Source organism: Rhipicephalus microplus, chromosome 7 (assembly GCF_043290135.1).
Source record: "Rhipicephalus microplus isolate Deutch F79 chromosome 7, USDA_Rmic, whole genome shotgun sequence".
NCBI lineage: Eukaryota > Metazoa > Arthropoda > Arachnida > Ixodida > Ixodidae > Rhipicephalus > Rhipicephalus microplus.
This window is the reverse complement of record NC_134706.1, coordinates 13,157,978-13,180,423: the sequence shown is the minus strand read 5'-3', so window position 1 is coordinate 13,180,423 and position 22,446 is coordinate 13,157,978. Positions and strand designations below refer to the sequence as shown.

The 22,446-nt window shown below is 43.4% G+C and overlaps 2 protein-coding genes across 11 annotated transcripts in view; one reads left to right on the top strand and one right to left on the bottom strand.

Annotated features, from left to right (window-relative positions):
- The window catches only part of LOC119180134 (protein tweety), a 44,280-nt gene that overhangs the window by 1,779 nt on the left and 20,055 nt on the right, over positions 1-22,446 (top strand). For all 9 annotated transcript variants that reach the window (XM_075868683.1, XM_075868682.1, XM_075868680.1 and 6 more), the window contains exons 2-10: positions 9,156-9,303; positions 11,845-12,005; positions 13,503-13,614; positions 14,518-14,756; positions 15,778-15,873; positions 16,633-16,705; positions 18,187-18,256; positions 20,489-20,544; positions 21,307-21,399. In XM_075868683.1, coding sequence (XP_075724798.1) covers positions 9,175-9,303; positions 11,845-12,005; positions 13,503-13,614; positions 14,518-14,756; positions 15,778-15,873; positions 16,633-16,705; positions 18,187-18,256; positions 20,489-20,544; positions 21,307-21,399 — 1,029 coding nt within the window. In that variant the 5' untranslated portion in view covers positions 9,156-9,174. The remainder of the gene's footprint in view (positions 1-9,155; positions 9,304-11,844; positions 12,006-13,502; positions 13,615-14,517; positions 14,757-15,777; positions 15,874-16,632; positions 16,706-18,186; positions 18,257-20,488; positions 20,545-21,306; positions 21,400-22,446) is intronic.
- Positions 2,591-5,263, bottom strand: LOC142766813 (uncharacterized). Of its 2 annotated transcripts, XM_075868038.1 has the most exons (5): positions 4,820-5,260; positions 4,614-4,731; positions 3,375-3,561; positions 3,053-3,263; positions 2,591-2,747 (listed from the first exon to the last, which is right to left on the bottom strand). In XM_075868038.1, exons 3-5 carry the CDS (start codon positions 3,483-3,485, stop codon positions 2,707-2,709), a joined length of 363 nt encoding a protein of 120 aa, XP_075724153.1. In that variant the 5' UTR covers positions 3,486-3,561; positions 4,614-4,731; positions 4,820-5,260; the 3' UTR covers positions 2,591-2,706. The 2 variants fall into 2 exon arrangements, with proteins under 2 accessions (XP_075724153.1, XP_075724154.1); XM_075868039.1 differs by having other exon boundaries at positions 4,614-5,263.

Genomic DNA, 22,446 nt, shown 5'->3' with positions numbered 1-22,446 from the left:
TTATTTACCTCTTCGGTACAACGTCTACGCGCTCTTTACCATTTTTGCTTCATCATAGCTCATTAACTTCGAGCTCTCCCGGCATGCCTAGCTGCTGTGCCAAGTTTCATCCTTTTCCAATCAACTCGCAGCTGCCTTACGTACTATAGCCATGTTCTCTGCTACAACTACATTCAGTCCCGTCTAGCATGAAAGAATCTGCGTTCACGCGCTCGAAGGTCAAGTCGCGTCACTTGTCGCAAACGCGTCGTCTTCCTCCTTTTTTTTCTTTTTTGTGTTCGTTTGTTCCACACGTGAAGGGTTCTGCTCTTCCAAGGACCCGACGGCGGGGTGCTAAAGAAGTGAAAAGGGCTGTCGTAGCTCCTTATCTCAAGCACGTAGCCTCTCGACAGCATCGTGCATGCGCGTGCGTCGACGCCTAATCGCGAAAGTAAAAATCGGGCGCGATAAGGTGCATGTACTACTTTATGTCGCGCGCGTTTTCTCCTTTCCTTCTCGATCACGTGTCCCCCCCCCCCCGGGGGGCTCATCGTAAGTGTTACATGATATTACAATTACCAGCAAGTTGCCTTTCCAGCGCTTAGAATGAATATTTTCTCTTCCAAGAAATTGAAAGGACAAGGAAATTTCCCTTGCGCAAACACCCATGGTTGTGGTATTAACGGCACTATAGAGTTTTCAGAGTTTATAGTCTTTATCAGACTAAAATAAGTATTATTTCAGTGACCCCCTTTAACGCCGATTTGAAAGGAGGTTTCCCTTGAAAGGACAACTTGGGAAGCGCCTTGCATCACTCACGTCACGCCAATGATGCAGCGCATTATAGCTCGAGAAATGCTGAGCCAAAGGAAAAAGTGCAGGATCCAAGCGCAGTGCCAAATCGCTGTTCATGATTTGGAGCTGTTTGTCATCGATGTATACTTACCATGCCGTTGCGAATAATGTTGCCTGTGATGTAAGGCGGGTCAGAATTGTGCGCCAATACAACTGTAGACGCTGAAAACAAGAGGAGCGTTTAATGCGTACGTAGCCCTAAATTTTCACGTTTCCAATCTCCCGAGTACTGTGCGTTAAACACGCCTTTGAAATCGGTCTCTCGATCCGCGTGGAACGTTCTGATGGGACATTTGTACCACTTAGTCCCGCTCTTAGTTTAAACCAATTGCGGGCGGAAATAATAACTCCAGCCACGAATTAAACTCGACCGGCTGCGTCACTCTTATCAATTCCGTGCAGGCGCGCGCGAGTCCCCCCCATTTTCTTTATTTGCTTTTTACCGCGATTCGCCCGGGCAGGTACCCTTTTCCTCCTCCACGAATGGCGCGCTTCGCACCGGCGGAAATTCTTGTCACGTGTTTCATGCGTGTTGCACACGGTGACTGCGGGAGGCGCGTCCGGAGAAAGTGACGCATACATCGCCGTATTTAGTCGTCACACGCGTTTATAAATGTGCTCGAGGCGGGAGTGCCGCGGAGGGACCGCGAGAATGAAACATTAAAAAAAAAAAAAAAAGAAGCACTTGAAAGGTGGGCACGCGAGGTAGCGTTAAAGGGCCACTATAGTGAAGTAATGGATTAGTTTAGACTGATAAAAGTATACTCCGAAGACTGTAGCGTTGTTGATCCCGCGGCCATAGGTTTATGCGTTGAGCAAAAAAAGCAGCGTCGATATTTAACTTTTAAAATTTCCCGCCGAATCTCGGATAGTGACATCACGAATTTTAACGTACCTTTCTGTATTTTGGCCCCCCCCTCAGAGGACGGTGTACTTTCTTTTTACTGGTTAGGGACGACGTAGGACCTAGTAGGTGCTGTCGAAATATGTGACGTCACAGTGACTGACGCAGCTACTTCAAGGTGGCGTTGTCATCTGCAGTTTCCTCCTGTGTATTTCCACACTTATCAAGTGTCTTCTTGCAAAAGAATGCGTTGTTTTTTGTATTGTAAAAGGGTAATGTTTCAGAAAAAAGTACTTTTTCTGTTATTGATGTTTATTATTTAGCTGAAAGCACATGAGCACGTGAATGCAAAAATATGAACCACCACTTGAGAGGGGATGAACCTTGCTTTCACACCTCTTTTTGGCATGGAAAGTGTTTACTAAAAAGAATTTGTATCATATAAGTATCGTTAATACATACATATACTATCATAATCCAACAGCTTAAGGAGGCCAAAACACATTGGAGTGTTTTGGCCATGTTATGATATCTTTGTACGAATTAAACTGTGAAGCTTATGGATTCAAGGGGAGTACTCAACAATATGCTGCAAAAGGCAGGGTCAAAAACTGATTAAGTTTGCATGTTTTACAGTGAAAGCTGTTGTATATTGAAAGCTGCCCTAGCAAAAATTCTGATAGAAAAACTGATAGGCTATCAGATTATTGACAGTTGTATCAGTCTATAGGTGTATCAGTCTATCAGTGTACCAGTCTATCAGTGTCCAGTCTATCAGTGTACCAGTACTCGTGTGCCAGCCTATAAGTGTAGCATTCTACTATGATAGGCCCACAAGCGAATCGGTGCTTAGCCAACTGGCAGGTGCACCGCTACATCAGAGCAAGCAGGACACAAATATGAACACAGAAATCAAACAAAATATTTTATTTGATGTGCCATTCCTTGGTTAATCTTTTGATTTCATAAAGTCATTAATTCTGTTTGCCAAAGCTTTATTGAGGAGCTTCTTCATTTGCTCAACCTCTTCAATCAGAACGGTGTGCTTCAAAAAAATGGTTGAAGAAATCTGCATGATCAAAAACAAAGCAATTTACAGGCACTTATTATGCGACAATTATGTGCACTCTAAATAGAGGAGTCAATATGACAAGGAAATAAGTAGGAGTGCTACCAGTCTGTCTCTCTAATATTGTTTAAAATTAGTTTGTGGATTCTTGCGTAAAAGTACTGAGCTGCAGTAGGCAAAAGCTACACTTGAAGCTTTAGTAAGTAATTATAACACAATTTGGCAGTGAAACCTCGGCTGATTACGTGCAAATATGGAGCCACCAACTTCCATGAATTTTGGTCAGATTGCAAAATTTCACCTACCTGAAAACACAGCATATGTTTCTTTCTTCTTGGGAGATTTCGCCTTCCCTTTAGACGGATTGGAGGCTGTGCCAGTAACACTTCTACCGACTTGGCCTGCTGTATAAAAAATGGTAACGGCCACCTCACGAACAAAACGGGTCTGTCTTTTCAAGCCCATGGGGTGATTGTACAACCTCTTGGAAACGGCAATTTCTTTGCTCCGATGCACCTACAAAACAAGTCAAAGATGATGTGCACACATTAGTTTGTCAATGCACATTTTCTCATTAAAGCAAAGCAATATATCTTCAAGACAAAGCATACTAGAGTTTTATGATACCTCTCTGTCAGTGGGCACATAATTGATAAGCAGTGCAGCCTCCCTCACACTTGACTGGGCTACTTCAGGGCTGTCCGTGGTCGCTGTGGCGGTTCCAGCGTGGCAGCACATAGTGGTGGCAAAGGTGCAAGTCGTTTCTGTTTTTGAGGATTGCGGCTGCAACACCCGCAAAGGACAAGGTTCTTTGCTGCAATTAAAAAGTAGAGTGTGCAGAAATAAAGTATATTGCACGCTTAATTGTCACGGTACCATCCTAGGTGTGCATGGTCAAATATTATATATGATAAACATAGCATGCCACGTCTCAAAATCATGGTGTGATTATAGGGAATGCCGTAGTGGAGGGCTCAAGAAATTTTGACCAAGTGGTATTCTTTTTAATATCCACCACACTGTGAAAGTTGTAAAAGCACATTTTCAAGTGATTAGAAAAACATGCATGCATCTATGCCACCCATGAGCTTACTTTGCATTCTGTTTTTCAGCAAAATTGCACGCTATAAGAATAGAGCAACTTGCTGCTGCATACAACCCAGCAGCAGTGCGTTACAACAGCTTATGAAAAAATGATAAACCTGTTTGGAAATTTTTCCTGTGAAGGGCATTTTCCAGTAGGCTTATTCTTTTTAATGCTTTTGTATTTTAAGCCCTGAGCTTATATATTCACTTCTTTCAGAAGCTCTTTCTCTGTTCTTTTTTTCAGCATTAGCAAACAGCAGGCCTCCCTGCTGCTTTTTAAAACGGTTGCTGACGTGCTTTGTCTTCTGCCTAACAGCAGCTTGACGTCGTGTTTCTTACTACTGCAGACAACCCAACACAAATTTCACTGCTAGTTCGCAAGCACAAACAGGGCGTATATCCGCACAAGCAAAAATAATTTTAAACCAGTCAATTGTACAAAAAAATGTGACTAAGCTGCGCTCATACCACGATAGAATAAAATAAAATCGCTTTTCAGCATACTGCAACTTTACTAACACCTTCAATACGACGTTCCGGCGCCCGCGCAGTAGTGGAGCAGCGATGCTCTGATATATTCGCTAAGGGGGCGGGGAGTATATCAGAGCATTGGTGCTTCATGTGTGACACGGCACCACGTGCAGAGCAAAATTGGCTGTTGATTGTAATTGCGCCGCAGTAGCACATCAGCCGCATTGTCAACGATAGCCAAACTTGGCTGTCGGTAATAATTACGCTGCAAGTAGCATATCAGCTGCAGTGTGACCAATTGCAACTTACTTTTTTTAGCCGACTCATTGTCCAGTTCTTTTGAACTGCAGCTATCGGAGGAGTCGCAATCGGGTCTGCGAAATGGATGGTCGTTTTTCTGTTGCATTCCTTGCATCATCCTCGGTGCCTAAGAAAATATGACCAGTAAATAACTTCAGAACGACTGCTTCTTCTTCTTTGTTTTCGTATAGGGAATACAAGAGGCGCGGACTTACCGTAAAGCTTAATCACTTGAGCGTGATAGAGGCCGCAGTGTGTGTTATCCTTCCAGAACACCCGGTACCACTTGTGAGGATCAAAATTGCCTGTATACTTCGAATTGATGTACTTACATGCACTTACCGGGACTATTAATTTTTAATTATCATCGCGAAACCAAACATCTTGGAGAATTGCGAGTGTACAGGCGCGATACTGAGCAATTAAGAGACGCAACAATGTTCACATGCACTACACACGCACCAAGACCGCCACGAACTTGCTATTGATGACGATGGCAGTGCCATTTCTGGATCTCCCAAGTAGTTTATGCAACCACGAGTCCACGACTTCTTCCTCAACACAATGCAATTTAGTTTTTGAAAACAAAAATATTTATTTGCAAAAGATTTACTTCATGTTTTTACAACCTTAGAGGGTAGTTTTTTTAGAGCTCACAGCAAATAATATATAAACAATGAATGCAATTACTGTGAAATGGTGACGTTGTGCATAGCCTCCAAGATGGCAAACGCACAATAACGGGCGCGCAGCGGCAATTTCAGAGGTCATGCGCTGTGTCGCCATATTCGCGTTGGTCAGGCTAGGTAGCGTTAGCCGCCGCCCAACTTAAAGGGTACAGCCATATCAATTCAATCATCCATTTATCTATCACATTATTATGACTACAATCATCTAACCATAATGGCAGTCAGCGACCACCATGGCGACAAACACCTTCTTCCGTGGCGCCCACAGTACAATACACCTTCACCACGCGAGAAGTTCTGAAGAGTCACTACCTCGCGCCGTGATCTCGCGGCACATGTTATAGTTTTCTGCGAAATCCGCGCCGCGTGCTTAACATTCAAGGCACAGCAAGCAGGTTGTGAATGTGAAGCCTTGGTCGATGTAATCGATCTTTACCCGTTCACTTATTATCAGTGCCGCAGCCTCACTTTGCGTGGACACCATCAAGCGCGCTATTTGAAGTTTGTTTCAAGTTCGATGAGAGATGGATTCAACTCAACCCCAGCCTCGATCAAAAAGAAGAAAAAAAAAACGCTATTTGGAGCCTGGATCGCAATATGTAGTACCTTGGACAAGGAGCGGTGGAGGCGCATTCGGCCAACCAGCTACACTCAGCAAGAGCATCTCAGTCTTTAGCTGGTAATTGATGTTTTGGAGTAGCGGCCTTCGACACGTGAAGTCTGAGTGATGCGCATGGTGACAGCAATGAAAATCCTCATCCCGACGACACTTACGGCTTCGAGGAAAACTCGCTCAGCGATTCCGACCGGACTGCAGATGCGGCTCGCGACAATGTCGGCATGAGCGACACTTTTTAAATGCAACAATGGCATGTATTTTACACTGGTGCATGTCAATAAACTGCCAGGCTCTGTGTGTGTGCTCATGTGTGTGAGGCTTACATCAAAATTATTCAAGAACCCATCTCACATTGGTATTTGCTCAGAAACAGAGAAAAAAAGTTGTGCTTGAAAGATGTGGCCAGTGTGTTTGCACATAAAAGTTGGATGTGTTTGCTACGTTTCTGATGTACCAAACTTGTTTAAAACTTGTGACATATATAGCCAGTCTAATATGAGTTTAGCAAGGTAGGACAACTAAATGTAGGCTCGATCCTTTCTATTGTTGTTCTCTTCACAACTGAACTTTTCTCATGGTAGGCAGTTTCTTGTGTGTGCGTGCACGTGTGTGTTTTGCAGTCAAATGCTTTAGCCTTAATTAGTACATGGTTTTTGATTTATCAATCTTGTGAGGATTACAGGCAAGTAATATAGCAGGTCTGTGCCACCGCTTGGGCTTTGTGTAAAGACACACCTGTGAATAACATATGCTGCTATCAACATATCAGCCAAATGTTGCAGCTGCAAGTTACTTTTTTCATATAGATGACTGTGCTCACTTCGAATTTTTGGATGCCTGTATGTGGTGTAAAACAACTGAAAGCATGTTATTGGCCTATAGCCAAAATAAATCAAGAGCAGCGTTTTAATCGAATGTGCTTCTTGCCACAGTGTGCTGCCACATGCTGGCACTGCTGTCCAAAATCTAACATTGCATAGTCACACTCGCACATGGGAATGGCAACACGAAAAAGCTACGGTGTTTCTTCAAGCATGCTCTAGCTCATAATGTGTGCTTACATATCGCACTTCTTTACTGCCATTCTTCCCTGTAGTTTTCGGCGCAGCTTGTTGGGACCGACGAGAAAAAAAAAAAAGAAAGCGATTGAAGTGCGCAATAAAATCCTCAACTTGCTTTGAAATATTTCTGGCAGTGGATATGCGAGGCATTAAGTTTTGATGATGAGGTCAATTAATGATTACTCAAAGAAGCATTTCGTTGTTTATTTAAATTATCTCATCCAGTATGGATTATGACACTAATGTAGTGGCTCGTCATTAAAGGCAAAGCACTATGTGGGAGAGACAGCTGGGGTTGGCTTGTATTGTGAAAGGGAGAAACTGCAGCACCGCCCGAGGCTTTCGAGTCAACGCCGCTTGGAAAAATTATTGTATCAGCAAGCTCATTTCACAGTAGTGGACTGATTATTAAGTTATCTCCCTTGGAATGTTTACTGGCCCTATAAATTAAAATTTAGAAATTATGTTAATATTGCTCTGTGATGAGAAGTTTTGTTTGTATTGTTTCAAGTTATGTTTATACTGTCATCTGATAAGCTTTGGATACTAGTATCTTGAAATTTCTAGGGGTCATCTATCATTGTCAGCATTAACTGTGTTGCTATCTGGCACCTGCAATCCCAATTGTACACAGAATAAAGCGTTCATCTAGGCTGAAAGCTGCTTTGCATATTTAAAGCTCAGTTTGTCAATTGTGCACCACCATGAAACATTGTACATTTTATTCTACGCATCCAAAAGCTGCCAGTTGCACTCTTTGAGTCATCATAATACTTCACACAATAGTTGTCAAGTGTTCAATAGAAAACACTGATACACTAATATACATGCAGAAATAACCAATGACATATATGTGGGCAGTGTGTTCAAAAAATGAAGTACCGTTAAAACGACAGTAATGCATCTTGAAGATCCGATAAATGAACAAAAGACTAAAAACCTAAAGACTAATATATGCCATAGAAATGACCAATCAAACTTATTCAAAAGCTGGTAGCACTGGTAAGACTGTGTATCAGTCTGATATGAGACTGGTAGCACTGGTAAGAAATTGTATCAGACTGATATGAATGTCTATAAGAACTGGTAAGACTTTGTATCAGTCTGGTACAAGACTGGTACAACTTATAGGAAACTGTATCAGACTGATACAGACCTCTATCAGAATTTTTGCTAGGGTGTGTAGCATATTGGCACTCGTGCCAATATGCTACACGTGTAGTGTTATGCCAAGTGACGATGACCTCATACAACAGTCCCGCCCCCTAAAGTGCTCCTAATATAAGGAAAAATATATGGCCGTGATTTTCTGGTATGAGGAGGTAATATTGTTGTTTAAAGAGGGAATGGAGATGGTCAGCGCTCTAATCAAGACAAAGGGGTGAAAACGAATTGGGGAGGCCATTTAATTTTCAGAGCAAATAGCAATTTGCAAAGCAAAATCTGTGCTCCATTAGAGAAACAAAACAGATGCCAACGAAAGATAAAAGCAGGAACTGATGTGTTATCGCACAATTTTCAGGCAGAGGGAGGTTATACAAGGCAGGGTTACTTAGATGGGTCACCTTAAGAGGCCTTAATGCTGCATTGGACGTAAATTGAGATGATAATGCTAGCTCGTAGCTCCGTCATATGTGATACAGCTGGTGCTGGGCAAATTCTGCTAGCTTCTTAAAATTTTTTCCTGAATTAAAAAAAAAGAATTGCAAGTTCTTTAATGAATGACTGTGTTGATAGCAATGGAACTCGAAAGGAAAACTTGGGACCTGTTACGTGAAAAAAGAAGTTTAAACAAAAAGCTATTAGTTTTGTGGTGCATTGAAATTTTAAGCCTTTCCAAACTGCTTTTCAGAAGTGGGGGAGGGTTCTTTTAGACTGATGTTTATTTATTGTTTCCCGGTTTTTGTGTTTGCAGACAGTGACAGGTGACAGTTCTAACTTCTAGCTAGAATTATTTTAGAAATGGCCAAGGAAGCGGTGTGAGTTGTTTAATCAATGGCTGTGTCCGTTGCAGTGAAACTCGAAATGTGAACATCAAGGTGAAAAAAAAGTTCTTATAACTAGGGTTATAAATTTCATTGCAAAGATTAAACTTTGAGCCTTTCTAAACAGCTTTTCAGAAAGCTTAGCAGGTTTGTTTCACGCTGATGTTTTTTTTTTTTTTCGGTTCTCATGCTTGCAGACAGTGACACCTAGCCCCCATGATGGCATTGCACGAGGACTACCAGGTGTCGATGGTGGCCGACTGGTTCCACGCCGTGCCGCACGTCGATATCGGTTTTTCCCCCGTCAATTCCACGTTCGACCCCACCAGCAATGTTTACCTCGAGGTGCGTAATCACCCTCCCACAGCATGCAGTCACCCCGCGTGCTTGAACTTTATTACCTTTTAGGCAATTCTTCGTCCTTAGCCTAGACACTGTAAAATGCAGGACCTGAGAAAAATCTGTGCGTTCTCACCTCTCGGAACGTGACCTTGTGTTCGGATTTCTAGCATATTCGCAATGAACAGTCTTGTGTGGTTTTGCTGTAGGTATGGTTGCAAACTGCAGCAATGACAGATTCAATGGTCTGTTAAAATTTTGATGCTGATGGCACATCTGTACATACAGTACAGGCAGATGAAGACACTTGAGGATGAGTTTCAGTGCAATGCATAGAATATCACTTTGATTCTGTTCATGTCCATTCATACTGTATGTACTTGCAGTGTCCCAGGAACTTGTGCACTGTTATAGCTTGCTATGTATCGATTAGTAATTGCAAACGTAAGACAGCAGTACAGTTACGAAGTATAATACTGATGTAAATCCTAATGCAAAGTTTTTTCAAAAAGACCTCGTGTTAGCATAGTAAAAGCTCATTCATTCAGTCATTTAATTTGAGCCTATAGTTAACTTGAACCGACGCCTTGGTCCCGGCACCACCCTGTGTATTTCTATGGCAGATTACTACTCCCAGTAATTCGAACACACCGGTATCCACAACGGTTACTTTGAACTGGGAGCCCCTGGTTTTTATCACTCCTCGCAGAAATGTGCCCAGAGTGATGATAATGTGTCGCAAAACCAAATCAAGCCAACTTTACTAGAGCTGCGAAACAATGAAACAACGACATTTTTCAGGATATGAAAATTTGGATGCTGCACTGGAGCTCTTGGGCAAACTGTGAACAATGCTCATGAAGTCACAACAGAAGAAATGCAAGCGAATGGAAATTACTGCTTACTTTTAATGTTATTTGCGTTTGCTCTGCCATGTGAACAAATGGGTATTAGAGCATAAATAGCATGTTATATTTCATATTAAAGCACACCTACACGCATGAATGCATGTCGGTGCTGTTTCTGGCTTATCACTGACTAATCAATCAATTCATTTGCTGTTAGAGCTCCATGAAGTTAATTTATAAAATTGCTTGCTGTAAATGTATAGGAGCGCTTAATTCATGATAACAGAGTCCAGAGGTGGCTTCTTTGGGTTCTTTCTGTGCAGTGTGGTGGGATGTTCGTTTATTATGATGGCTGCTTTCTAACTCCTTTTCTCAATTCCAACAATTTTACAGCCCCCTCCTAGTTCAAATCAACAAGCTTTTACTGTACATGCATAAAAATGTAGAAGAAATGACGAGCAACTATGCACCAGTGAGGGTACAGAATGTAGCATATACAATTAGGCAGCATATTTTCACGGGACATGATGTGGATGCAGGGAGCAGGCTGGATGTTCAGATGAAACTGTTTATTTAGCCAGACTTGTGACCGGTAAACAGACAGTCCGGTTACAGCAAGACACTGGCACTGAAAGCGGCGAACAGAGTGTCGGCCGTCGATTAAGTGACAAGTGATGACGTGCGTCGGCATTTATACATGTCCCGTCAAATATTCCAGCGCTATCACTATCGGCCACTTAAGTTTCAGGAGAATCTGTAACGTTTCCATAGTGTGCCTAATTGCATCATAAGGTTCTACTGTTATCTTGATCGTTCTTTAGTCAATCAGCGTAGTTGCACAGCGTAGCACTTTACACGTGTACTAATGGAGTGATAACTAAACTTGAAAAAGGATCAAGACAATGCCTTTCTGGCTCTCTGTTGCTGTGTGATAATTGTGCATCTGGATGCATAAATATTGCGATAAACATGCCAAAGTGACGTCACAAATATTTTAAGTGACACACAAGACCACAAAACACTGTCCATCTAATGCCCAAAAGGACAGTTGTGCATATTTACATGAATATCGAGCTCTAAGCCGTCCACTGATTCTTCCTCTGGTGTGCTTTCATATCTCCCACTTTATGTTTGTAATGTGAAATCTAATCTGAAATCGTTTAAAGTGACAGTGGATGCTCAAAACAAGTTAGTTTCGACAAGGAAGAAAGTCGAGGCTGAGAGGGATAAGCACGGCAGGTTTTTCGGGTTGTCACTGTTGAACCGTGGGTAGTGTCCACATATTTTCCAGCACCAAGCTATAGAGCAGATTGATCCATATTTATGTGTCCCTTCTGAAAAGACCATTTGTAGACTATAGCCTAAACCAGTCCAATAAGTGGGAACAGCTGCAGAAAACAACCATTATGGGACAAGCATTGGGCCGTCGTAAGTTTCGACAAGGTACAAGCGACGGTCTGCTTTTTCATATAAACCAGCTTCCCCATGTTGGGTTGTTGCCACAATTATTTGTTGCTTTGTGCTACAAAATTAATGACCACTTTTCTCCCCCATCAGTGTGACATTCATTGTCGTAATTAGTGTCTTGTTTGTAGGGATTCTTACTTGTGGTCCTACTACTGTTATCGGTGTGGTCAAATGTCTTCATTAGTGCTGTGCGATGTTCACGCATGAATTCCTCTGTCTCGATGCTTTGCAGAGCCTCGGCATCCTAATCGCAGTGCCGGGCTTTTGGCTGATCCTCACCCTCCTGGCATTCCTCATCTTCTTCCTCTGCCGATGTTGCGACTCTGGTCTCAAGAAAAAACGGCGCCTTACTCCGCTCAAGTGGACGCTGGCACTCTTTGCACTGCTGTGCTGGTCAGTTTCGAAACACTCATGTTTTCTTCCATTGTTATTACTTTGCCATAATGATGAAATAGTTGTTCTGACAGCATGTACAGTGGAATCTTGTTGATATGGTTCTGCATGATACGTTTTTTGTCTAATTGCTAGAGGTGGTGTCGCTACGACCAAGGGCAGGAAAGGTGCACTTGAGTTTTTCATTCACGATATAGGCAACCTCAAACGTAAAACTGTGATAAAGCAAATTAAGAAATCAAATGTAACGTAAGGTGATATAAGAACATCTTATTTTAATGTAAAACAATAAAAAATAACAGAAATAAAAAGTTCAGAATTATTCTTAGGCACTGGAAGTGTCACTTCAGCTACTGGCACATTCAAACGTAAAAACTGTGAAAGACCAAATGATAAAATAAAACCTGCAAAAATATGATTTGAAGAAACATTTTTTAAAGTAAAACAATAAAAATTACTTTATCAGAATTATGCTTAGGCACTCTTAAGTACCGCTTCAATCTTCTGCAAAAGCACTTCTCCTTTGCTGCTTTTGAGAGCCTCTTAAAGACCCGAGTGATCAAAATGAATCTGGAGATTGTTAATTCAAATCATTAATTCTGTAGCTCTCGTTTATTTAAGAGCTAATTCAATTATCAAGCACTGTTGAACGTGCGTCAGGGTTTATCACGTCAAGTGCTGCTTAAGGCTTTGTGTGTAAGTTTTTTATCGACATTGTTGAGCCGAAAACGGGAATGCTCTCTGCCCTGCCCATGCTCGCTTTTTTTTTTTAATTTACAATAAGATATTCTTAACATTTGTTTGTTCTTTTACAAACTCTGCTCTCTTCTTGTCTCTGAAGGTTACACCTGTCATTTTCCTTTCCTTTGCTTGCTGTGTTGTCTTCATTATAAGCGGGCGGGTATAATGTTGGTGAAGCAAGCGCAGCACCATGTTGATTGGTGAAGCATGGGAGAGGCCTTTGCGCGGCAGTGGAAGCAGTTTGGCTGCTGATGGTAATACTGAAACAACAATGCTGAAATTCGCTTGCCCTTGAGAATTCTCATTCACGTTGAACAAGTAGTGCAAAAGACGAGGAACACAAAAAAAAAACACCCCCGCCGCGGTGGTCTAGTGGCTAAGGTACTCGGCTGATAACCCGCAGATCGCGGGATCGAATCGCGGCTGCATTTTTGATGGAGGTGAAAATGCTGTAGGCTTGTGTGCTCAGATTTGGGTGCACGTTAAAGAACCCCAGGTGGTCGAAATTTCCGGAGCCCTCCACTACGGCGTCTCTCATAATCATATGGTGGTTTTGTGACGTTAAACCGCTCATATGAATCAATTAATCACGATAAAAAACAGGACGGGGCGAGCACTGTTCTTCCTTGTGTCCCAATCTGTCGCACTGCTTGTTCAATACTAATTCCTGTAAACTTGCCCAAATTCTCGTAATATTCTCATTGACAAATTGGCAACGTACGCATTTTGACAAGCCTCGCTTTTTTGCCATTTCAGTGGTGCGCTGGCTCTGGGGCTGTTTGGAAACGATCAGGCCCACAGCGGTGTGGTGGCCGTTCAGAAATCGACTCAGTACATGGAAGACAACCTCAGCAATTTCGGCAACCAGGTGAGTGTTTGTGGAAGACTTGCGGCAGTCTTTCGATTTCCTCTCTCTTCAACCTTGAGATGAATCGCCATGCATGCCTCCGAATGTGAAGAAAATTTAGACATGTCGTTGTGTTCGTAACTGCCTAAAGTTGTGCTGTAAAGCTTGGTTGTCGTAGCTGGGCAGTAATAGCTCAAGTCTGTTGTATGATTCTTAGTCCGTCACTACCATTATATTAGTATTTTCATTCTTTTCCCTCATTAGGACTACATATTGTGCATTATTTAGAATGCATTTGCTAAAACTGTAAAAATAGTGCAGCTCCCTTTCGAATCTCCAAATTCCAAAGTATGCGAGTAAATATGCTAGTTAGAGCCAACATAAGGTTAAGGAGCGAAAGTTGCAGCAACATGTCAAATGGAGCTGTAGTGTGTCATTATGTTAACATTTTCATGTTGCATTTGAATTTGTGAGCACTTTACTAAGGTTGGCATATTCATTAAAACAATGCTGGAAGGCACGATGAATCTGCTCAGCTCGTTGTTCAGCAGCACAGGAACCTCAACTCCGGTGATGATTAGATCTTGTGTGCGCAGCCGAAGAAGCAGCAGCCAAGCGTCTGCGATCGGCAGATCTGTAATACGTGTAAAGCTTGCCAGTTGCCAGTTGCAATGAGTTGAAATCGTTGTCCCTCAGCCATGGTGTAAAAACTAGTGGTTGCAATGGCTCTGAGGAGACAAGTAGCACGCATCTGTGGTGCTTGCTATGGCAACAGTGCTGCAAGGATATTTTTTTTTGTTAGCAGACGTCTTACTGCCAGCTTTGACAGTTCCGTTGTTAAAAGTGATGCACATTCTCAAGTGTGGTGCCAGGTAATCGGCAACTCTTATGGAAGAGTGAACGGCCACCATGACTTTGTCGCAGACGCAATACCTGGAGCGAGCCTTGGGCCAGAATGCCAAGGACCAGCTGCAGGGACTGACCGAGGCTCTGGCTGGCCCCATGCCGGATGCCGCTGCCCGAAACGTGCTCGACCGCTCGCTGGAGCTCATCAAAGGAAACCTGAGCGTGGGTGCCGGGCGCGCCCAGGAGCTGCACTCTCGCATTGGCCACCTGACTCTCAGCCCACTTCCCAGAGCTCTTGAGTTGATTGAGCTCTTTCGGTGAGTCTCTGCCATTAGTTGTCATCCAGTCCCTTCGTTCGGTTCACAATATTGCAACCACAAGTTTGATTTGGATGTGTGTTCCATAGAGTCCTATGTTGAGATTAGGAGCCTGATGTTGTATGGTCCTGAATTGTGGGCTTCGCTTGCCGTTGTGTTTGTTGACACATGTATACATATGTTTGTTTGGGTGTTCACATATGGGTGTATGGGTATACATATGGGTGTTTGTTTGCTGCGATCGAGCCGATGTTGCAGAAGGGGTCATTTCAAATGTTGATTATATTCCATCGCGCAGTGTGACAGAGCAAATAGAGTGGTAATGAAAAGTACTATTTGGAACCACTTGCTCTCAGCTGTCCTGGACGTTGCAAACTTATTTAAAAAGGCTGATTATCTTAACCATCAAACATGTTTCACCTTGTTTTAGCCACCTACTAAATACGAGAAGAAAGGTCTGCTTGATAATAAAAAATATTTTGGCACAAATGTTCGATCATGCCGAATCAAGTGAACAATAGTCTTGTCTTTAAAATGGTGACACGAGCATATGTTTTAATGATTTCCTGAATACAATAAGGTTACTTCTATATCGGATTTGACATTATTAAAACAAGGTCTGACTACCATGTATCTGTTTATGCAGTAGTTTCTTGTCCTACATTACAAATAGCGAAACCGGGCCGCCAGGCCAGTTTGTCTTGATTAATCTTGAGTATGCTTTTACAGTGCAAATTCAACATGGACAACGAAGAAGCATGTACAAATAATGCTGTTTTACATTTACTCACTAGCATACTGCCCACAAATGTTTAACTTAGCTGAGGCACATGGGAGTGTCAAATTTGTAATCTGCTATGACGATTTGACTGTGTTTGTTGTGCACGCGGGTTTAATAACACTCTTTCTTTTTTATTCTGGCATGTGTACACAGTTGGATGCCACTATGATGAGGCAGAAGGAAATGGACGTAACTGTTTCCTGACTAGGTCTACATTCACTGCTGTTGTTGTCTCACCAGGTGGCCTGCAACAATAGGCCTTCTGTGCGTGCTCATTCTGGTATGCCTGCTGCTGCTGTGGGGTGTCATCCGACACTCACGCTGCCTGCTCATTCTGTGAGTCCCCCAACTTATCTCTCGTATGCATGTTCATGTGAATTTTATCGACCTGCAGCCTCGCTCTCTTTACACCAGGTGATGTGATATGCAGAGCGTCGACAGGACAGGAGCGATGGATTGCAGCGAAAGCGCAGATTGCAAAACCTGTCTCGTACCGTCTTAAGGCCTGGCTGCCAGCACATGTCATAAAATCGCCCACACCTCTACTAGCTCATGCTCGTTTAAGACGACGGAAGAGTGGCATTGCCGAAACTCGCAAAGCGTTGGGAGTTTGAGTTTGTGTAGGCTCGACTGAGTTGTATTTATGTTGAAAGTGTGTGTGCATCAATCAGTCAGTCAATTAATCAACATTTGTGTTATAGAACGGTAGTAGTTGACACGCTTGTGGGATAGTGGGAAAGCAGATTCGAAAAGCAACGTGCAACGTCATTTTTAGATCGTGGGTGTTCAGGCTTGTTGTTTAAGTGTTATGATAAATTTCGAAATGAAAAGTCATAGCTGGTTTAGCTCTGGGGCATGCTGACCGTGCGAGGATGCTTAAAAGGCATGAGCAGATGTTTTTGTAAGTGTCGTTCTTCCTTCCCAAGTGTATTTTATGTTGTACATGGAATATCGTGCTCTCGGGATTTAAGTTCTTTTCCAACCACACCCTCTGTTTCTATGACTGTGCCAGTTATGGGCTGCAGGTTAACATAAAAAGTCTGTCGCGATTCCTTCCTGTGTAATTGCATCATCCTTTTTTTTTTTTCTTTGCAGGTTTTCGGTCTTGGGTCTGCTTTCCGTGGTGCTGTGTTGGGTGCTGGTCTCCCTCTATCTAGGCATCTGCGTGGTGAGCTTGCCAAAGTTGTTTCTATTTCTAATGATTTAGTTATTATCTTTAAGAAATGCTATTCTCGGCGACAAATTTTCGTCTCAGCGTAGTGAAAAACAGTGGGGCATCTGCACACTCTTGTTACAACACGCGTAGTGTGGCACCCTGCAGCTGTTTTCAGTTAATTACAGTTGCGATTCTGCTTGCTTGCATCGTTCGTCGACTATCCGGGCTGACGGCACCTTACCCCGGCATAAACATGCAGATAACTGGTTGTGTGTGCTTCTACAGCCACTTTCTATCACACTTAGAGTATATTTTTCTCGGAGAACAAAGCGGTGAGCTCGTGGTGGCTCGTGGTCTAGTCGGCATCGAAAATGCCACGTTTACTGTGAGAACCGGCTGTGGAAAACGTGGTGCTATCCGAGAAGTGAGAAAATAAATGAATAGAAATAAAATAGAGCGGACACTTTTTTTCCTACCAGCAGCTTCTCGTGTTTGTTTTATTTTTGTAATGAAGAAAGCCTCATTTGTTTGAGCCAGGTAACTCTGAAAACCGGAAAATAAGAATAGCTACTCTTTCTTGGCCCGTGCACAGGCACATGTTTCAATTCTGTAGCTTTCGCATTACTGCCAAGAAAAGTTGTCACCAAGTTTAGGCAGAACCTTGATATCTCGCGTATTAGTTGATCACCCTATCACGATGCCAAGAGTGGCCTTCTCGCCTCAAAAGTCCGCTCAGTGTACCGGAAAATGTGAGAAAAAAAAAAAAAGCTCAGGAGGCAAAACCGTCTCGAGGTTTTGTAACCAACTTGCTCTGACATTGTAGATTTTATTGACATCGCCAAGAGCCGGCATAATGAATACAGTCAAAGTTTAATCGCTGTGTACTTTCCAGAGACTTAACATGGCCAGTTTAAGCAAATTTTTTGCAGCCGAAGTGGTCCATTTAGGAAAAAAAAAAAAAAGAGGCTGAAATTGCTGATGTCATGTTATGGGGGGGGTGCTGGAATTGGGGCTCGATATAGGTAGTAATTCTTTAATGTCGAACGTTAGACCCCATAACAATCATTCACAGAAAACTTGACACAAACCTATGGTACTTATTATGTGGTTATGTGCAGTTCCAGTTATACCCAGCCCAGCAGCAGTTACATGTCGATTTTTGTTCAAGTGACAATGTGTCACCTAATGTACTTATAATGGCCAAAAATAAATGGGGAAATCGGTATATTACTTCTTCTTTTGAGTGGGATTGTCTCCATTTGTTTGTCCAAGTGTTATTGAAAACTTGTGTTGCCTGAAATGGGTGTGTAGGTTAATCACCCGATTTAAATAAAAGTTTAGTGTTGTACTTAAGCAAGCAAAGATGTTCAGCACAGCATTTCAGGAGGATTTTATCTGTGCGACGTGTGGGTACTTGTTGATTTTTGTACTTCTTGTCAACGACGCGTTTATTGATGATAGTTTCAAAATGTGGTTCCGTTTTTGCGGTGTAGGCCGGCTCGGACTTTTGCCTGGATCCGGAGCCATTCCTTCAGAAGCAGTCCAGTGGAATGGTGGACAATGGTAAGCATTTCTCGGCATTTTTTTTTCTTTTGCTACAGCGCTGTTCTTAAATGCCAAACTATATCGAAGTCTTTCATTATGGCTGGATTCGTTTTGAATATGCAGTAATACACTGCCGAAACAATAATAAAAGGTCCTAAAACCTACTTTTTTTTTTGCCAACACGATTTCTTACGGTGCAATTGCGTAAGTGTGTGAATATCTTGTAAGCAGAATTCTGCTATCTGAAAAGTCACTAAAAAAATGTTTGTCTCCCTCCTCCAGCAACACTGAGAAGTAAACTGTTCGTTACGTTCAGTGTGCCGCTTTCACAGGAGTAAATGTGAAAGAGGTCAAGAATCTTCATTTTGACATTATGGTGACCCCGCTATTCACCGTAGCGTATGATCACCGCGGGTTCACGCTTAGCGAGCCACAGGGCCGCGACTCCGTCACTTACTCGCGTGTAGCGCACCGCTCCGCGCACCTCAACTAATAAGGCGTTAGCGCGGCGCGGCAAATAGACAGTGTTCTAATGCAAAAATACACAACACTTTATTGTCTCTGGCGGCACCCCGAACAACAGTACAACGTCCGCTCCCGGGACGCGGGTAGCAAAGGCACCCGCACGCGGACGTTCACAATAAGGGGAAAACCGTGAGCACGTCGCAGCTGGCAATGGCGAGCTTTGACACGCCGGTCGGGAAAAAGGTCCCTCGCGGCTATGCTGCGCACTCTCACGATGGCCAATGGGCCTGGTCGCGAGTGTTAGGGCGAACCTCGTACGCGTAGGCCTACGGCAAGTGCGGCTCGTTGTGGTACGACCACTTCAAGCACTAGGCACCGCTGTGGGCTTAGCATACGCTACCGAAGCTAGCACTCAAGTAAACACGCCTGCTGAGGTGCCAAAGGCCACCCCAGGCAGGCTACAGTCCGGCGATTCCCGAAGGTGACGCGGACGAAGGAAAACACGTGCTTACCCGGCGCCGATCACGGAGGAGAGACAGCTCCCTCGGCGCACACGTAACAGGTGTTGCGCCCCCACGTGGTGCCATCTATCGCCACGCGCCGTTAATAGAGCAGAAAAGCAAAATGGTGTGGCCGTGTGGCGAAATGCTTGCGAAATGGTCGCGGGCGCGCCTCAGATCCCCACATCCTCCTCTCCTTAATTCACCCTATATACCGGTCTGCAAAGGCGGCCGGTCGTTGCCCATGCATGCAAAGACGTCATGCAATGGGCAACAGCTAGCCTCAGCCTCGCTCTGCAACTGCTGCGGAAGAAAAAAAAATAGAACAGCACAAGAGTACACTTGAGAATTACAATGGCGCCACGGAAGAGGGGTAACGGGAGTTCATAATGCTCACGCAAGAGCGCGTCCACGGCTCGGAGGGGAAGCGTCACGTAATGTTTGACTTGGGTGACTGCATGGATGCGAGAGTGCAAGGCGAGAGTTCTTGTTGAGGCCCTCATGCGAGGAAAGGGCTCACCTTCATCTCGTCGATCTTGACGACAGGCCCGTCAGTCCGACGAACTCCGCCTCGGTGGAGGTTCGATGGGCCTCGTTGCGACAGCCGGCCCTTCTGCTGGAATCATGGTCGCCACAACATTTTTAACCATTTTTGAAAGTACCAAGTGGGCACAATAAGTTCTTCGAGCGCTCATTGTACATGAAGTGCTTTTACCATTTTGTGAGCCAGACGTTGCTAGTACTTCTCTGATTGGTCGGCAGGTGTCGCTTGTTTCTCAACTAACATGTCGCTTATGAGCAGCGAATCGTACGTCAACAAAAGGTGGCACTATTGTTCTGCTCACTACAAACAAAAGCGTGTCTGCACATATTAGGTTAAAGAAAAATAATAATATTAAAAAGAGTGTACATCATTTTAACACTAATGTAGAAACCCTAAACAGTGCACGCGAGTAAAAGATCACGTGATTGGTATCATATCGGCCTTCTCTTTTTTTCTCGCATGGGGCGTCAACGGCATTTTTCGTGACCTCAGTGAAAAAACAAAAATATAAATCCAAATTTAATGAGCAAGAAGAGGGCTTGTTTTAGTCAATGCAATACGGACAATCTTTCCACTAGTGGGGTTATCTCAATTCGTGTTTTTAGCGGCTGTCTGTCCCTTTATTTGGCAAGGCTAAAGGGCCGTGAATGGCAGTAATTTTCTCGTTGGCAGGCTTGAAACACCTGTTTGCTGCCTTGCTGTGCAGTCGGGAGTCACATAACATTTTTTCTCTTGTTCCAGCTGTGCTCAACTACTACCTCCACTGCAGGCATGACTCGTCCAGCCCATTTGTAGAGGTGAGCATGTTGTGTCTAGTAACTGTAATAAATAGTTGTCAATATCTTGGGCATCGGGTCATCTAATTGGCTTAGATAAGGGTATCGTATTTACCGGAACCTCAACACACCTAAATTTCTGCACGCTGATACTAAAAATACTGCTGAATGAAATTTCGCCAATTCTTAAAGGGTGAAATATGCCATGCACTTTTGCTGACTGTTAAAAAAGTTTTAAAAAATATACATATTAATGCAATTGGCTTTCATAGGAGGGGAAACTTAACCTCTCATCAGCTCTTTTTTTTTCCTGATCTGTTATGAATTTAGAATCACTTCTGGATACACCTCAATCGTAGGCTGTTTAGAGGGTTGTTACACTGACAAACCCAATCTATGTTACGTTGCTTAAGACAGTCTCGAATCAAGCTTGTCACCAATGTCATGTTTTCAATAGTTGGGCCGTTGAAAGCTTTTGTGGTCATGTGCATTTGTGTGAGAGTGGCATCCTATCACTGTTGAAAGCCTTTGAAGAAGTCGTAGAAATCTTGCTCCCTTTCTTACGTCGGATGAATGTACACAGGCCGCTTTGGTGCCTAAAAATCACTGGGCTATGTTTCGGTGCTTTGGCAAGCACTTGCTTTTTGAAAGTTTAGTGACTCGAGTGTTGCTTCGAACTCTACGTAATCGTCATTCCTGAACGGGAACCGAGGATCCGCCTCGGTTCGTCTCAGTTTCGAGATGCCTTTGCTTCTAGTTCACAAACGTGTGCTTGTCTTGCAGCCACTCAGAGAGGCGCGGGCAGCTGTTGACGGCGTGCAGACTCTCATGGCACCAGTGACGCAAATAGCGGACCGTTACTTCCCTCGCAAGGAGGTGAGCCTGCCCACGTGTGTGCATGCACGTACCGTCTTCTACGCTCCTGCCTAGAACCCCACACCACTGCACTGCTGCGTGGCCGAATCTGCATTTCTGGCTTATGCAAGTAAAGACGCTCGCTAACAAAACGAACTGCGAGAACGCTGCATTGTCATAGCGTATGCTTTTTATTATGGATGCGTTTGAGTATCGGCTGTTAAGGTGAATTCGTAACAACTGAATGAACGCTATTGCACTAGACTCATGCGTATGAAAACAAAAAAAATGGGCATTTCACAACCTTGTGCAGTTGACGCCCCAACTTTAAAAAAAGAAACTGAAATTGTCCATATAAATGACCAAGATGGGGGGGGGGGGGGGGTCCATCAATCGTGAAATAAATTGTTTATACAGTGTCTGCAGCGCTAAGCTCATGTGCTTTCAGCGGATGTTATGGGTGTCTGTGTACTATGTCGCTATAATTTCAAATGTGAACAGGCTGAAAATGACTTGAATTTGATTACATGACCGCAGTTTTTATAAGGACAGTATGCGAAAATCAGTAAGAAGGCTGCTAAGAATTCATCTTATCGTGGTATCTTAAGTAGGAGTAACAGTTGGGTGACGTGGTTCAAATGCTGTGCTTTAAAAAAATGGCCTAACACAGAAAAGTATAACTTATCAGCCATATTGTGTTTGTGTTTATGTTGTTGAAAAGTCTGTTTTGTTACACCTTTTTCTTTAACAGCGGTAGCTTAGCAGCTGAGGCATTGATGATTGATATGTGGGGTTTAACGTCCCAAAACCACTATATGATTATGAGAGACGCTAGCAGCTGAGGCATTGCACGGCAATGCTCAAAGAGGCAATTTCGGTTGCCAGCCAGAGCGGCCGAATTTTTATTGGATTTAACGTCCCAAAACCACAATATGTTTAAGAGAGATGCCTAATTGGCGGGTTCCGAGTATTTAGACCACTTGAGTACCATAACCAGTGGATCGTGGTTTCAGTGCATAAAACCTTGGAATATCAAATTTCAGTCTGGGTATTTGGAAGATTCCAATG

What these genes read in the sequence shown, in the direction of transcription:
- LOC142766813 (XM_075868039.1), bottom strand. Translation starts at nt 3,485, where the DNA reads ATGTGCTGCCACGCTGGAACCGCCACAGCGACCACGGACAGCCCTGAA. An exon ending in ATGTGCCCACTGACAGAGAG is followed by an intron (nt 3,264 to 3,374) that starts GTATCATAAAAC and finishes CTTGTTTTGTAG; the next exon opens with GTGCATCGGAGCAAAGAAAT. An exon ending in AACATATGCTGTGTTTTCAG is followed by an intron (nt 2,748 to 3,052) that starts GTAGGTGAAATT and finishes TTGATCATGCAG; the next exon opens with ATTTCTTCAACCATTTTTTT.